The 16,228-nt window shown below is 43.8% G+C and overlaps 1 protein-coding gene across 6 annotated transcripts in view; it reads right to left on the reverse strand.

Annotated features, from left to right (window-relative positions):
* LOC133497632 (inactive phospholipase C-like protein 2) overlaps positions 1 to 16,228 on the reverse strand; it is a 35,216-nt gene that overhangs the window by 14,845 nt on the left and 4,143 nt on the right. The window contains exons 1-3 of one of the 6 annotated variants that reach the window (XM_061813707.1): positions 15,280 to 15,847; positions 15,150 to 15,206; positions 14,768 to 15,048 (exon numbers count right to left, since the gene is read on the reverse strand). In XM_061813707.1, coding sequence (XP_061669691.1) covers positions 14,768 to 15,048; positions 15,150 to 15,206; positions 15,280 to 15,307 — 366 coding nt within the window. In that variant the 5' untranslated portion in view covers positions 15,308 to 15,847. Of the gene's footprint in view, positions 1 to 14,767; positions 15,072 to 15,149; positions 15,849 to 16,228 lie in introns of those variants that run through there. The other 5 variants (XM_061813698.1, XM_061813682.1, XM_061813689.1 and 2 more) reach the window with 5 other exon arrangements.

Genomic DNA, 16,228 nt, shown 5'->3' on the forward strand with positions numbered 1-16,228 from the left:
AGGAAGTGGTCCAAATGGTGATAGCTTTCCCCTCCCTTAACTCTGTTTTGCAATGACACAGGAAGGCAGCCATCCAAAAATAACCTTCACCCCCCCTGGGCTGTGATACTTGCACTAAAAGCTTCCTTTGGGGTTAAATAGCACATATTTATTCAGGACCTCTTCAGTTTCTGATCAGATGAACGTTCAACAAAGCACAACTTGTCGGGGGAGTTACTTAATTTTATGCGCTCATCCAAACCGAAAACACATGCTGCTCCTCAAGTTTGGCGTCTTCAAATAACCCATTGATTGGAAGGTACTCAGTTCGGTATATGAACTGAGTTTTTTTTCACTTTTGCAGTTCACTTTCCATTGAAGCTCTGGGGGCGAGGGGGGGGGGGTGCCCATTACGCAGTCACCTACTTACAGTTGTAACTACGTGGCACATCTGGTTTCAAAGTGCAGCTCACGGAGGTGATCAACTGTCGGAACATTGGCACGAGAAGAGGATTCAAGAGACAAGAATCTGAAAAAATGCCATCCATCCATCTATTATCCAAGCCGCTTATCCTCAGAAAGCTAGAGCCTATCCCAGCTAGCTTCGGGCAAAAGGCGGACTGCAGCCTGAACTGGTCACCAGTCAGTTGCAGGGCAGATATCGACACCATCACTGAGCAGGAATTGATCCCACGCTGCCCACACCAAAGGCAGGAGTGTGTACCAATACACCGGCTTCTTTCAAATCTTCAGTGTGGATTGATTTTTGAACCATACCGTGGGTTACCGTAGCAGTCCGCACAATGTCAACAATAGTTTAGCCTGTAGATTACACATGGGGTGACCAGTAGAAGACATTGATGATAGCAATCAATCTCGTCTTTCTGTGCGTGTGGACATTCGACACAGTGGCGGCTGTGTGGATGTATCAGCACCGATACTACATGGACTGCTCCTGATTAACAGCTCGTGAATTGACAAAACCATTCAGCCCCCCCTTGGACACGATTTCTCCTCGTGAGACTTTTATCTCCAAAGATCTAATTACTGCAAATATACAGACTGTCATGTACCTTTGTGGACCGACAACTAAGAAAGAATTATGCTCACAAAGTACAAGGCGGGTAAATTAACCCACAACCAGACAGACTGAAATGCAAATGTACTCTTTCATCCATAGGAACAAAAGAAAGATTTTCAAATGGATCAGAGGTGCAGTCTACATGCCTGATCCACTTTGATTATGTTCAGTAATAATATGGTAACTGATTCACGGAACAAAGATCTCAATGGCGCGCTTCTCACCAAAGGGGGACGGACATCGACCGTTTATAAAAAAAAAAAAAAATTGCGCTTTTAAAACGGGATGCGGTGGGCACATCAATGTGAGGCTGCGAGCGGCGTGACGACGCAAAAAGAAAGTGAGAAAGAGTGGAAAAGAAAGAAAGAAAAGAACCAAAGCGAGGCGGCATTCATAATTCCCATTTGATATCGCTCGCATTGAATTCGACTGAAACCCATGTGCTGCAACACTTCCTCGAGATTGTGACAAATGAACACAATCGAAACAAAGTGAAACAAAATAAAACTGTCAACTCAGCAAAATGTAAATACAGTACAGCACAATACCATTCGCATACTTATGATGGAATCTCCACGTTTGAATGCCATTGAAGGAGATTTCATCATATTTTTGTGAAATTCCAACTAAATGAGTAGGAAAGGTTTGACCTCGCAACTGTTTTGCATTCAATTTATTGTGAAAAAGGAAAGCTTTAAAACTAAAAAGAGTTTAAAACATGCCTGGACAGTGAAGTTCCACTGTGCAGTTAATTAACTTCTTAATTTCCTTTCGGCTTGTCCTCGATTAGGGATCGCCACAGCGTGTCATCCTTTTCCATCCAAGCCTATCTCGTGCATCTTCATCTCTAACACCCAATGTCCTCATGTTCTCCCTCACCACATTCATCAACTTTTTCTTTGGTCTCCCTCTCACTCTTTTGCCTGGCAGCTCCATCCAATACTACCGCAAACAGGCAGGGGCTCAGCGCGGATCCCTGAGGCAGACCCACCTCCACCTTAAATTCTCCTGAGACACCAACGGCACATCTCACCGCTGTTCTGCTGCCCTCATACATGTCCTGTATTATTCTAACATATTTCTCTGCCACACCAGACTTGCGCATGCAGTACCAGTTCCTCTCTTGGTACTCTCTCATGGGCTTTTTCTAGCTCTACAAAGACACAACGTAGCTCCTTCTGACGTTCTCTGTACTTTTCCACGAGCATCCTGTCACGTCCCATCGGAACGAGAGGTAGGACCCAAATGCAGGAACTCTGAAGACGCAAGGTAGTTCAAGAAGAGACAAGTTTATTGTATGCCGTGGTCGGGGATCGAGCAGGCAGTCCGGTGCACGGGGAAACAACGCAGGCAGAAGTGTCTAGGAATCAGGCTTACAAGGTTGGTCGGAGAACGGACGAAGGTCGGTACACACAGGTTCAGTCAGGAATACGAGAGTGCTGGAAACGCGGGAAGGCGGGTCAAACTGACTGGGATCAAAAGCCGGGCAAAGAAACTCAAAATCAAAGTCGTCGGAGTCGTACTCAGGCAGCCCGGCATACAAATCACGGTCCTCCTCATATTCCGAAAAGTCAGAGTCCAGAAGAATATGAGGAGCCGGACGGGTCGTGGTCGGGACGTATTCGTACTTCGCTGGCAGAGCGTAAGACACGGAAGTGGAGGACGTCAGGGAGCCTACCCGGATTGGACAGGCTTGGTCCTCCGGCAGACGGTCTACCTTGCGTCGGTCCCGGCTGGGTCCTGTGATGGCCAGTTCGTTCCGTCACGTCCCATCGGAACGAGAGGTAGGACCCAAATGCAGGAACTCGGAAGACGCAAGGTAGTTCAAGAAGAGACACGTTTATTGTATGCCGAGGTCGGGGATCGAGCAGGCAGTCCGGTGCGGCAGCGGTAGTTGTGACGTCGGGCGAAGACAACAGATGAGCGGACAGGCAGGAGTCGGTACACAGGGAAACAATCAACGCAGGCAGAAGTATCAAGGAGTCAGGCTTACAAGGTTGGTCAGAGAACGGACGGAGGTCAGTACACACAGGTTCAGTCAGGAGTACGAGAGTGCTGGAACGGGACATAAAGCTCAACGAACTGGCGGAGGACGAGTCGTCACCGGGTCCTATCTATACAGGGGACGATCAGCCCGCATGAGGAGCAGGTGTGCGCCTCCCAATCAGCGCAGCCGCGCGGGCACCTGCACAGCTCATGCTGAAGCGGCAGGATCATGACACATCCTCAAGGCAAATAATGCATCTGTGGTACTCTTTCCAGGCATGAAACCATGCGGTTGCTCGCAGATACTGACTTCTGTCCTGAGTGTAGCGTCCACTACCCTTTCCCATAACGTCATTGTGTGGCTCATCATCTTTATTCCTCTGTAGTTTCCACAGTTCTGAACAGTTAATTAACTATACATTGTAATTTATCAATGACAAAGTTCAGATTTAGTGCCGCGGATTGCTGTCAAAACCGCCGTCATTGCAACGACATTACCACCCCCCGGACTGGACCAGTGTGGACTGAGTGAGGAGTGAAAGAGAAACGGTCTGAAATAACTGAAGGGATTACGTTCGGTGATCGGTCGCAGCAGACAACAAAAGTAACACAAAGCGGGTGAGGAAAATACATGCTGGGAGGAGAAATAGAAAACTCGAGTTGAGGGGCGGGGGAAGCGATGTAGTCTCTGGGTCTCTGTTGGACATTATCTGTGATACTTGTAATTACTTATGGTTTCTAAGCCCCGGCATGACCTTGAGCGCTTATTAGCTAGCTGACAGGCAATATTGTGAAAGACATTGTAGACCATAGTGTGCTGGCTTACATGCTTGCATCAATTATTTCACTTCCAAATGTTAGTCGGAATTAATTGTCTATTACAACAAAACTGTATTTGTGTGTATGAGTGGAGGGCTAAGAGGGAAAGATGTTTTCACAAATATGAAAAGAGGATCTTTGCCAAAACAACCAGCAGCACGCGGGCATTTAGGAAACAGAAATTTGCCCAGAGGGAATTGTTGTCCCTGCTCACAATATAATAGCATTACTCAAAAGGTTTCTTAGATGAACTCGGAGAAGATAAAATATTTGGTCACAGCAGCTGGTCGAGCACCAGTCAAATATGTCCACAGAGTATTAGGAAATGATACCAAAAGTTATGCACTGCACTACTAACATTCAAGCTTCAAACTAATGTGGAACAATAAGAATTCACGTGCATTTGAAATTTTATTATCCATGCAATATCAATGTAAAATTTCCATTATCTGAGCCGCTTATCCTCACAAGGATCTTCACGGGAGTACTGGAGGCAATTTCAGCAGGCAGTGTACACCCTGAACTGGTTGCAAGCCAATCGCAGGGCAAAACGTTTTGTAATGTCGCTTTTATTAAGAAGAAATGCAGACTATTCATCCATCAATTTTCTTTTGCCGCTTATCCTCACGAGGGTCGCGGGCCCATTCCAGCTGTCAACGGGCAGGAGGCGGGGGTACAGCCTGAACTGGTTGCCAGCCAATCACAGGGCACATAAAGACAAACAGTCGCACTCACAATCACACCAAGGGGCAATTTAGAGTGTCCAATTAATGTTGCTTGTTTTTGGGATGTGGGAGGAAACCGGAGTGCTTGGCTAAAACCCATGCAGGGACGGGGAGAACATGCAAACTCTACACAGGTGGGTCTGGGATCAAATCCAGGTCCTCATAACTGTGAGGCCAACACTTTACCAGTTGATCCCCGTAATTTAATCGACATTTTTTTTGCTTCAATACAATGGACATTGTGCTTCTCCGTTATTTTCAGCAGTGTAATATAGATATAGGCTATTGATAACCAAATATTTCACGCATGACTCTCATCGAGTAGTTAATCCTTAAATTGCTCTTTTGACTTTGCAGTCTGCATGTTAACACCTTCCTTCTTGCAATACTCACTTCTAAAATAATGTAAATCAGATTAAAAAATAAGACAAATCACATGCGAGCGTGTAGTTTGGAGTCTTGAGATGAAGTGGGACTTTCCAGCGCTCTCATGTCACTGAACAGTCTATCTGTTGATTGGAAGTTACTGTAAGCAGTCGTCCCTGCAGCCCGAGTCAGGTTGAAGCACTTTCTGGTGAAGTGTGACACGACTCTGTAGTGTCTAGCTACACAGAGGTCAGGAAGTACTTGTGGCCATTCGGTGTGTGGGAAAAAAAACACCTCACAGAAAATGCGGTGAGCGTTCTCACAGTAACTCCGCTTGTCTGACGATAAAAAGATGCCGTTTCACAGCTCTGCGACACACATGGAATGGAACGCATACAGATATCTTATTGCAATTTGTTTAGTGAAAGTCAGACCACAAAAGCCTAAGACAAAAGACTTCCGTTTACAAGAAGTGATCAAGATGTGAAGTGCAAAGAGCTGGATGGGTTTGGGTTAGGATTTCAAAACAATTTGAAATGTGCCAACTATAGGAAATCATGAAATCATCATCTAGACTGATTTGTTATTTCCAAAGAAATGCTCTCACTGTACATCTAATTAGATTCATCTGCACATAAGATAATACAAAATTGTGTCATAAACGTATCTATACTTTGACAGATTTAACAAGAATGAGAGCTGGGTTCTGACCTACTCCAAGACTAAAACAATCTGTCTCGAACTTAAAAATAAATTGAACCGCTGCACTTCATAAGCTGTGGTAATGCGCTTTAGATGAGCGCCAACAGGCACACGAGGCAGACTTTTCCCCACTGCCCGACTCTAAAACCAATCCTTTAGAACAACTACAAGTTCCTTGATATCCATCCATCCATCCATCCATCCATTTTCTTAGCCGCTTATCCTCACAAGGGTTGCAGGGAGTGCTGGAGCCTATGCCGGCTGTCAACAGGCAGGAGGCGGGGTACACCCTGAACTTTTGGTTGCCAGCCAATGGCAAAGCACATAGCTGAGCCACCCTGCCACTTCCTCGATATCATAGGTGTAAAATTCCATTTTTTGGTGAGCATTCCTCAACTTTTCAGTCTTTTTTGCCAAGTTAATGATTATTTGCTTAAATAAAAATGATCAGCTAGAACATTCAATATCTTGTCTTTGTAGTGCATTCAATTAAATAGAGGTAGAAGATGATTTGCAAATCATTACATTTTGTTTTTATTCATGTTTAACGCAATATCCGACCCTCATTGGAATTGGAGTTGTACGGTATGTGAACCCTACAGAAGGCTGAAAGAGGCCATTGTCACACAAAAGACAAATAATACATAAAGACATCAAACATTGGATTCATACATGGTCTTTGTTGGAAAAAATAGATGGTTAGGGTTCTCATATTAAGCAAGGGACATGAAGTGGAACAAGCTCTAACCGTGCAACAAGTGTGTAAACCGACAGTCCAGATCAGCTTCTGGTTTCATTTTACATGTAATTAAATCTGTTCCTTAATCACATACACCAAAAAAAATTGCAGGTATGAAGATGGGTTGGGGGCATTGTGACATTTTGTTCCTCTACTGTACAAAATGTGAACCAAACCACGAGCTTCAACCCAACGTTCTTTCTGCAACGGTGATTTATGATCTACGGCTATATCTGGCCCTGAGGGACACCCGGACACAAACGCTTGCCCTCTACGTAACTCACTGATAAATTATGGAACTGCTCGTGAGAATTATAGTATGTCACTGCACATAAATATAAATGGAATGATTTTTTAATGGGTTCTCTTTATCTTTAAACCCATCCATCAATTTTCTATAGACTGTCGCTCCTCCAGTTCAGGATGGGGAAGTGAAACCTATCCGAGCTGACTTTGGGGACAAGGCAGACTTCAACCTTGATTGGCCACCAATGACAGGGAAGGCACATCGAGACAAACAACCCGAACGGGACGACATCAAATGGGACCTGAACCGAGCCGGCCTGTGAATCATCAGCAGAATGGGTCACTACATACACAAAGGTGCCATCTGTAAATGCTCACAAAGAGAGATTAAAACAACCTCGGAGGAAGTTAAGCTCAAGTCATTCCTCAGTGGACAAAGTACATCATCAACATCTTTTTAAATAAATACCTCTTTGGGATGTTTTATTGTATACGCAACTTTTAATGAGACCCGGGCTGTGCAGGGCCACGCTTATGCATGCTAACGTGCTTTAAAAGCACACTAAAGGATTCTGATCCAAACTTCGGACTGCATATCCTCCACAGCTCCAAATATCCAAAACGCGGACGCGCATACTAATGAAGGGAAGACTTCCAATTGCCGTACTTGCGCCCGTGCTGACTGATGTCTGCTAGCTTGACATATGGAAAAAAAAAAAATCTTTCTTCTGTTGAGGATCCAGAGCCGTAACCATCTGCTGAATATGAATCTTCGGCCAGGAGGCGGCTAAGTCATCGCCGCAACTGCCCGTCCGTTAATATATATGCGCGTGTTTATGTCATTTAAGTGTGTTTGAGATTACTGAATCGGAGTGAGGCTTTTGCAGGATCTATGTTGGGAATGTGGGTAACTTTGGAGAGATGGACACACTAATTCCAGAATTAATGACGAGGTTGTGCACACTGATTGGAAGCGCTGCGTTGTCGTTGGGTCACAAGCAAAAGCTGATAAATCCCTTTTCTCTGGTGGAAGTGGGTTGGAATGAAATGTTTATAGCTCTGTGGGGATGGGCATAATCATTGATTAATTAGTCTGTGCAAAGTTTATTGACTGTATTGCTGATTAATCACGCATTGAAGCGAAATGGAATGCACTACTTGGCTGCAACAAGTGCAAGCAGCGGTGATTTACTCTCAACTACAGTCTAGTTGAAGCACAACATGATCACTACGGCAATTTATTCAGTACTTTGATACATTGACTTATGGGTTTAGTTTGTTCTGTGAGCGTGCTTGAAACCCAAAAACTCCTATCTCAAATCATCTTTCCCGACTGAAACGAAAAGAAACTTTGTTGGCCAAGTTTAATACATTCATACAGACACAATTGAGTTCCACAGCTAAGTGACTGAGCAAGCTGCGTATTTTACGTATTTCATGCGTAAATATATCATGCGGGTCTTGCCGGTGCCTAAAGAGTATAACACCACCACATAGAGGATATTCGTCTGTCAATCTATGGCACAGGTGTCAAACTCAAAGCCTGGGGGCCAGATCCGGCCCGCCACGTGGTTTTATATGGCCCGCGGTGTAACAACTTCCACGATTATTACCTAAAATCCGCACCAAAATTTCCCATTGTCATATTCTAAATGATAATGTTGAGATATTGCAAGCATTTTTTGTCGCCAAACATCAACAATAGTTGAAAAACCCTTCCCTTGATTTATGATTCCAAAGCTACTTCATAAATTCCAAACGTAAATATGATGAGGCGGTCAGAGATTTTTATGATTTCACAGTCATAATGGCCCTTTTGAGGGGAAACCATAACTACAATGTGGCTCGTGACAAAAAATGAGTTTGACACCCCTGATCTATGGCATTTTGCACTGTGTTAGCATTAAGCTAGCAAAAGGATGCGATTGTTTTGAATACACAGGAAACTCCAACTGGGTGTGGAAATAAACGACTGCTTATTATTGAGTGCCTCATCAAAGCATGCCTTCGGGAGCCTTACTTTCTTTCCCCAAACTGTTACCACAAAGTTGAAAGAATGAACACCTTTGAAGGACAAAGAATTGAAATTCACAAGGGTAGACCTCGTCCAACCCCTGATGAATGCATTGATTAGCCCAAAACTTTCGACTCAGGGCTTTTCAATTCTAAGCATGAGCATGTTCATGAAAGCAAACGTGGAAGTCACTGATCATTTCCATTGATCCACTACAGGTGAGGCGTGCAAACATCCCCATCGCCGCATTTCTGCTCTTGATTATAATAGGGGGGAAGGTGATGTTAAATGTTGGTATCAAATTCTGGAAGTCAGGTAGTGTGACCTGTCATTGATTTCTCGGTAGTTTCAACTCTTTTAGCAATGAAACACAGTCTACTCATAATATAACAATACTCACCGGCGTACAATATACCCCCCCCCCCCAGCCCAACAAAATTGTATTACTGACTGTTTGCCACTACTCTCTAGCTTGTTGACCAATCAGATCCCTTCAACAATTCATGTTCCTCGTTTCCATGTCAATGTCTAGGTCGCTTAATCCCACAAGGGTTGCGGGAAAGCTGAAGCCTATCCGAGCTAGCTTCGGGTGAACACCCTGAACTGGTCGCCAGTCAGATATTGACACCATCATTGAGCGGGAATCGATACCACGCTGCCCCCACCAAAGGCAGGACTGTGTACCACTACACCATCAGTGACACCCTCGTCCCTTCAATTAGTGTATTTAACTTCCTTGTTTCTTTCAGTTATCGATTTTCTTTTGCCGCTTATCCTTACGAGGGTCGCCGGGAGTGCTGAAGCTTATCCCAGCTGTCAACGGGCCTTGATCTGGTTGCCAATCGCAGGGCACATGAAGACAGACAACAGTCGCACTCACAATCACACCTTGGATCTATTTAGTCCAATGTCCAATTAATGTTGCATGTTTTTGGCACGGGGAGAACATGCAGACTCCACACAGGCGGGTCCAGGATCGAACCCGGGACCTCAGAACTGTGAGGCCAACGCTTTACCAGCTGACCCACTGTGACGCCCACAAATTTTCAGTCCATTGTTTTTCGTGTCTGTCAGTATCACCAGTTGTAGGTTCGTTTATTTGTTTAGTTGCCTTTTCTTGAAAATTAAACATCATTTTGAGACTCCCAACTTGTCCCCAGCTTCAATGCACTTGCGTCCTCCATGTTTTTGCACATTGGTCACTCCACTGGACTGTTGCTCTAACTGCTCTAAATGTTGGACGACTGCATCCTTTGCATAATTATGAGTTAAAAGTCTGCTGTCACACTCAGCATGTACGTCGCACCCGGACGCATTCCCCGTGTTGTTTACATACTTGGCCCATAAAGCGGATTCTGATGACTGTGTTATTTACCAAGTACAATAATCGCTGTGTTTTTGGGCTGCTGGACCAGATTAATGGCATTCCCGCAGTTAAAGGAGATTATAGATATGACAGATTTTGAATTACAAGCATGACCACAGAAGGCACAGAACAAATTAAACTCATAAGTCAAGGCACTTGCTAGAGAACGCCAAGACAGCTGATCGTCCCTGCATGTGGGAGCAGAGAAGTGTGTGTGTGAGAATGTGTGTAGAGGTCCACAGTGACAGTAAAATGTCATCACTGAATACTGATGACTTAACAGCAATGTTGCAACATGAACTATGTGAGGAAATTGGCCAACTGTCCAGTTTCCTGCAGTTGAGTTGTTGCTACTCACATCAAAAAAAAAAAAAAAAAAAAAGGGAGGATGCAGACTTGTGCTAAGAACCTTATTTCATGAGAAACTCAAAACTATCCACGGACGTTGAGAACACAGCTTTTATTATTTGATTTTGTTTCTATCTTTGCCCGAGAGGATCACTTTTGATATGCGGGGTATGCTGATTACATCAGAGATGCGCGAGGCTGCAATACGTGATGAAACGACGCGTTACAAGAATAACCCGAGTCACAATAGAAGTTCAACGGACAAGAAATGCCACAATCAGCTGGACCCCGCGGCAGGTTTTTACCGGTTGCCGTGGTGATGCCGACTGCTCATTTAGTTCTGGTTGAGATGAGAATTTTGCCGTTTGAAACCTGCTGCTCCCCTAAAGGAACGTGACTTCAGGAAACAAATGCAGTCACAACGTGAAATCATTGTTTATTTTATAATTACAGGTGTGATTTCTTGGATCGATTATACAACAATAAATAAATACAATAACTATGTGTGTGTGTGTGTGTGTGTGTGTGGTGTGTGTGTGTCGGGGGGGGTTATTGTTATTTTAGTAAAGGAGTGCCGCCAGTAGTGACAACCATGTGTGCACTTGATTTTTGCTCAATTGCTTAATCGATTATTGACAAGCTACAGGAAGACATTTTTTTGTTTCTTCCCTACTTGAAACTGCAGGTTGCGCTCAAGATTGTTGTTGCTTTCTCTGATAATAATGCATCCATCTGAAAGATGACGTTTTGCCTGTATGAACATGTGCAATTTGATGGGGATTCAGATAAGGGTTTTTCTACCAAGGTGGAGCTTTTGGACTGGTTTACATTTTTACCTTAACATTCTAATATTTATAGATAGTTTAATGCTTACGTACAGTGAATTACAAATGTAAGACTTATGCTATTGCTATATTGCCACCCTAAATATTTTCACTTTGTTGACCATATTAGGGCAGCCGATGGATCAGCTGGAAAGCGTTGGCCTCACAATTCTGAGGTCCCGGGTTCAATCCCGGACCCGCCTGTGTGGAGTTTGCATGTTCTCCCCGTGCATGCGTGGGTTTCCTCCGGGCACTCCGGTTTCCTCCCACATCCCAAAAACATGCAACATTAATTGGACACTCTAAATTGCCCCAAGGTGTGATTGTGTGTGCGGTTGTTTGTCTCCATGTGCCCTGCGATCGGCTGGCAACCAGTTCAGGGTGTACCCCGGCTTCTGCCCGTCGACAGATGGGATAGGCTCCAGCACTTCCCGCGACACTCGTGAGGATGAGCGGCAAAGAAAATGGATGGATGGATGGATGACTATGTTAAGAATAGATCAATTTTTTTTGTCTTGCACTGACCTATTCATGCTCTCTATGACGTTTACAAAACAAAACTAAAAACCAAAAATCTCAACCTCAAATCCATCTCATCAAGAAATGGCATGATACATCATACAGTATGTGAAGCAAGACAAGATACATTTTTTTTGCTTCAATAGTAATGAATACACCACCACTACGGTGGCAGCATCAAAATATTTTTATGCTAAAATAGAATTACCATCGTTTTCTAATGTACTGTTTTACAAACAAAAAGTTTGGTACAAAAAAAAGATGAATTCTGATTGCAGTTCAAAATGGGAAAACTTCAAAAAGTTTTACAAAGATCTTATTTCGACGACGGCCGGCCTAATGAATAATTTCGATCCAAAACAAACATGTCACACTGCTGAAAATAAACATTGCTGGTTAAGTCAATAACGATGATGTCTTCACAAGCGGTCGCGTTGGAGACGAACCGCGAAGAGATCAATACGGAACCAAAAGTAGGTGAGGACGCCGTCACGGGGAGGAAAGTTATTGATTCGATGCGCTATTACCAGCACCAAGATTGAAATGTTTTTCCGATCCAAACACAGCACAACGTCTATGTGAGACGTTAAGACGTCAGAAATTTGGAATCTGTCATGAACTGAAAAGGAGTACGGGGTCGGCGTGGCCTCGAGGCAAAGTGACGACTTCTCACTGCAGCAGGTGGTCCGGCTCCTCCGGCTCATCTCTAGTCAGTCAAGCGCTGAGTGACATCACCTGCTCCTATCTTGAGGCCAGAACACGACATGCCAGCTCCAAGTATAACAGAACATATCGTGCCTCTTAATGCACACCTTGCGCACAATACACACGTGACATCATTGTCAACTTCCTCTGCAGCTGCTGCGGTTAAAGAAGGTGAAGAGGAACGAGGAGAAAACAGAAGCTGGCGCTCACTAGACACAACATTAAGTAAACCTACGTGACCCCCATGAGTACTGGATCACGTGGTGAACATCAATGCTGTCGGGAAAGCACATCACTTTTGGGGGTGGGGGCTGGAAGGCCACCAGACTGACCCTGACAAGCGGCTCTGTGGCTTCCTACCAGCCCACTTCCACATCTGGAAACTGGGGGGTTAGCGTCATGGTTACATTGTGCTTGGGTTGGTTTTGTTTCATGTTTTCCACGTCTTGGGTATGCATTTTTTTTTTAGCTGTGTCCACCTGTTCACGTTGACCAATCACCTCCACCCAACCACTCGTCTCCTGTCCAGGCGTTCCTCATTGCCTCGGCAACCTGTCTATTTAACTTCCTGGTTTCTCAGTTCTTTTCGGTCCAATATTTGCTCGTGTATGTCATACCAGTGATATCACCAGTCTTGCTTTGTTCCCATCTTAGGTTCATTTAAGTGGTACTTTTATTGCTTTTTCTCAAAAATGTAATATTTTAAGATTCTCGCCTCGCCTCACTGCTTTAATGCACTTGGGTCCTACATGTTTTTTTTTTGTTTTTTTTTTGCCTTTCCTTCCTCATGTTCTCAAACCCGACCGAGACGATTTTCTGCCTCGGGTTGTCACATTCTGCTGGGCCACTTACAGTCGTACATTACAGACTGCACGTCTGTCTGTCGTTGACCAAGACTAGTAGCTGAGTAGCATCTGCAACAATTGCACAATCAACATTGTCCCAGACTATCATACGACTAGTCACCTTAAACTGCATACGTTGAAGTCTTGACACCCTTTGCACTGGACTATTGCTCTCATGGGCATTCTAACTGCTCTAAATACTAGTAGATGCATCCTTTACACAGCTGAGAGTTAAAAGTGTTCTATCAATTGACTTGACTACTGTCATACTCAACAAGTCTTTCGTGCAAGGGCGGCTTTAACTACTGGAAACAAATTCCTTGCGTGTTGTTTACATACTTGGTCAATAAAGCTGATTCTGATTACTTTTTTGTTTTTCTTAAATAGTACAGTAGTAGCTGTTTTGGGTGGCTGGACCAGATCAATGCCATGTCCAAAGTTATATTTAGGGTGAATCAGAGAAGGATTTTTCTACCTAGGTGGCTTTGCAATGGTTTACATTTTCACCTCAACACTGTAATATTTAATAAATTAGTTGCACTCGAGTTTAATGTTTAAGTACAGTGACTTACAAAGGTAAGAAGTGACTTGTAAACTTGGACTTATCCCATGGCTACGTTTAATATTTTCAATTTGTTGAATGTATCAGGGCGGAAGGGTGGATCAGCTGGTAAAGCATTGGCCTCACGGTTCTGAGTTCTGAGTTCGATCCGGGCCCCGCCTGTGTGGAGTTTGCATGTTCTCCCCGTGCCTATGTGGGTTTTCCCCGGGCAGTTACAAACCAATTCTTAGTGGTTCTGTATTGGACCCACCAGTGTCTACACAGTTCTACTTAGCACCAAATGTGCATCCTGATAGATCCCCAGTGGACCTCAATGGGGCTCGAACCAGGAATGCGGTCTAGACCCTCTGAGGCAACCTTACATTTTATAGTGTTGTCCTCATGAAGGTTGCAGGTGAGCTGGAGCTGATCCCAGCTGACTTTAGCTCAGCAGTGGGCTACACCCTGGATTGGTCGCCAGTCACAAATAGACGATTTAGAGAGTTCCCCCATCCCTCTCGGATCCTCTGGAATCCGCCGGTCTACAAAATTACCAACACTGGTCTAACTCACTAACTCCGGTTGGACAGTTTTATCACCCGTTAAGCCAATCAGGAAAAGAGGGCACGTACTCACAGGCGGAACAATTACTTGCTCTTCTAGTACATCGCAGGCGGTTCATAATTAATCTATGCATTTACTTTTTGTGACATTTTTCTCTGGTGTTGTGCCGTGAGATTTTACTTATGTAATTCTATTGTAATTTTTCTATGTGCCTTTGCTCAAAGAAACTTGGGAAACATTGTATTACGCGCCATGATCATAATAATTGGCCAAACAACTTTTAATCTCACATAAAGGTTATTTCTTTTTAATTTAAATTTGTAGCACAAGCGGGAGTACTAACCCAAATGATCTTTTCTTACATTTGAAAGTAAGTTGATTTGCAGAAACCGGCCTACCTTAATGAGACTGCTGCGTCGAGGTAATGACTTAGTGGCCGAATCCAAGCCCTCCCACGTCGGGGACTCACAGCTGGACCCCCTATGGAGCCTCCCCGCGGGATCCGTCGGGTTGCAGTTGCCGTTAGACACCGGCTCTCCTCCGCGGCGCGTCTCGGGGCTTCCCGCGGCTCCACCTGGCGCTGCAGCAGCAGAAGCAGGAGCAGCAACCGGTGGACCGACGCGCTTGAGCTGCCCAAATTCGGCCATGGCGACTCGTACGGTGAGGTTCACAGGTCGCTCTGCGCGGAGACATGCACACAAGCTGCACATGGATGCAAACGTGCCATGGTGGAAGGAAGGGAGCCGGCTACTGTGAGCGCAGGAAACTTGTCTCTCTCACCCTCTCGCTCTGGAACGCCTCCCTCCTTCACGCACACAGTGTGTGCATGGCACAACCCTGCAACAAAACAAAAAAGGAGGTGGGGGCTGGGGGGGGGGCAACAACTGAGTGACAGCAAGAATCGACACACCTCCCAGACATGCGCTGACAATCTTCATCACATTCTCCACACAGCTCAATAGATTGATGTGATGTGAACTGAGGAAACTGAGATGCTTTTATGGCCTGATCCTTTCCTCACACTCCACCAATTCTGTAGCATCTCAATTTGTTTCTGTCTTTTTTTGCTTTCTTTGTGTCTTTTTTGCTTTCTTTCCTTTTTTCTTTCTTACCTTTCCTTCTTTTTCTTTCTTTCTCTCATGTTCTTTATTTAGTTTGTTTGTAGGCCTACTATGTTTATCCCCATAAATAGCTCAAATGATAGTACTAGTGGTAGTCGTAGTTATTGTTGCCATCTTCTTTCTTTCTTTTGTTCTTTCATTTTTTCCTCATTCTGTATTTTCTTTACATGTTACACTTTTATTTTTTTGCTCTATGAGCCACTCCAAACTGTTATTATTTGTACTAATGATAGTTGTTGATGTAGTAAATTAATTATATACAAATGCAATGATATTAGATATTTCACAAAAATTATCACTATTAATGTTTAAATCCATGACCTTTCACCCATATAAACAGTACAGAAAATGGATAGACGTAAGATTACTTTAAAAAGATCAAGATCATCATTATCATGATCACCGTCATAAATAATTATGAAATTGATACTACTACTACTTTTTTCTTCTTTTCCTTTCAGCTTGTCCCGTTAGGGGTCGGCACAGCGTGTCACCTTAGATGAACGCGTATTTGTTTGGAACAGTTTTTAATATTAACAATAATCATAGGAATGATATTAACATTAATAATAATATAATGATTCCTACAATGAATATTATTACTGCTAATAGTATTAATAATATCAATAATAACTACAATTGCCTGGAGACAGGGATTAGAAAATTATTTAAAAATATGGAATTCATTCTATGACCAATACAAATAATAATAGAAATAAATAATTGTAAAAAAGTTAA

The sequence above is a fragment of the Syngnathoides biaculeatus genome, chromosome 1 (genome assembly GCF_019802595.1).
Source record: "Syngnathoides biaculeatus isolate LvHL_M chromosome 1, ASM1980259v1, whole genome shotgun sequence".
Lineage (NCBI taxonomy): Eukaryota > Metazoa > Chordata > Actinopteri > Syngnathiformes > Syngnathidae > Syngnathoides > Syngnathoides biaculeatus.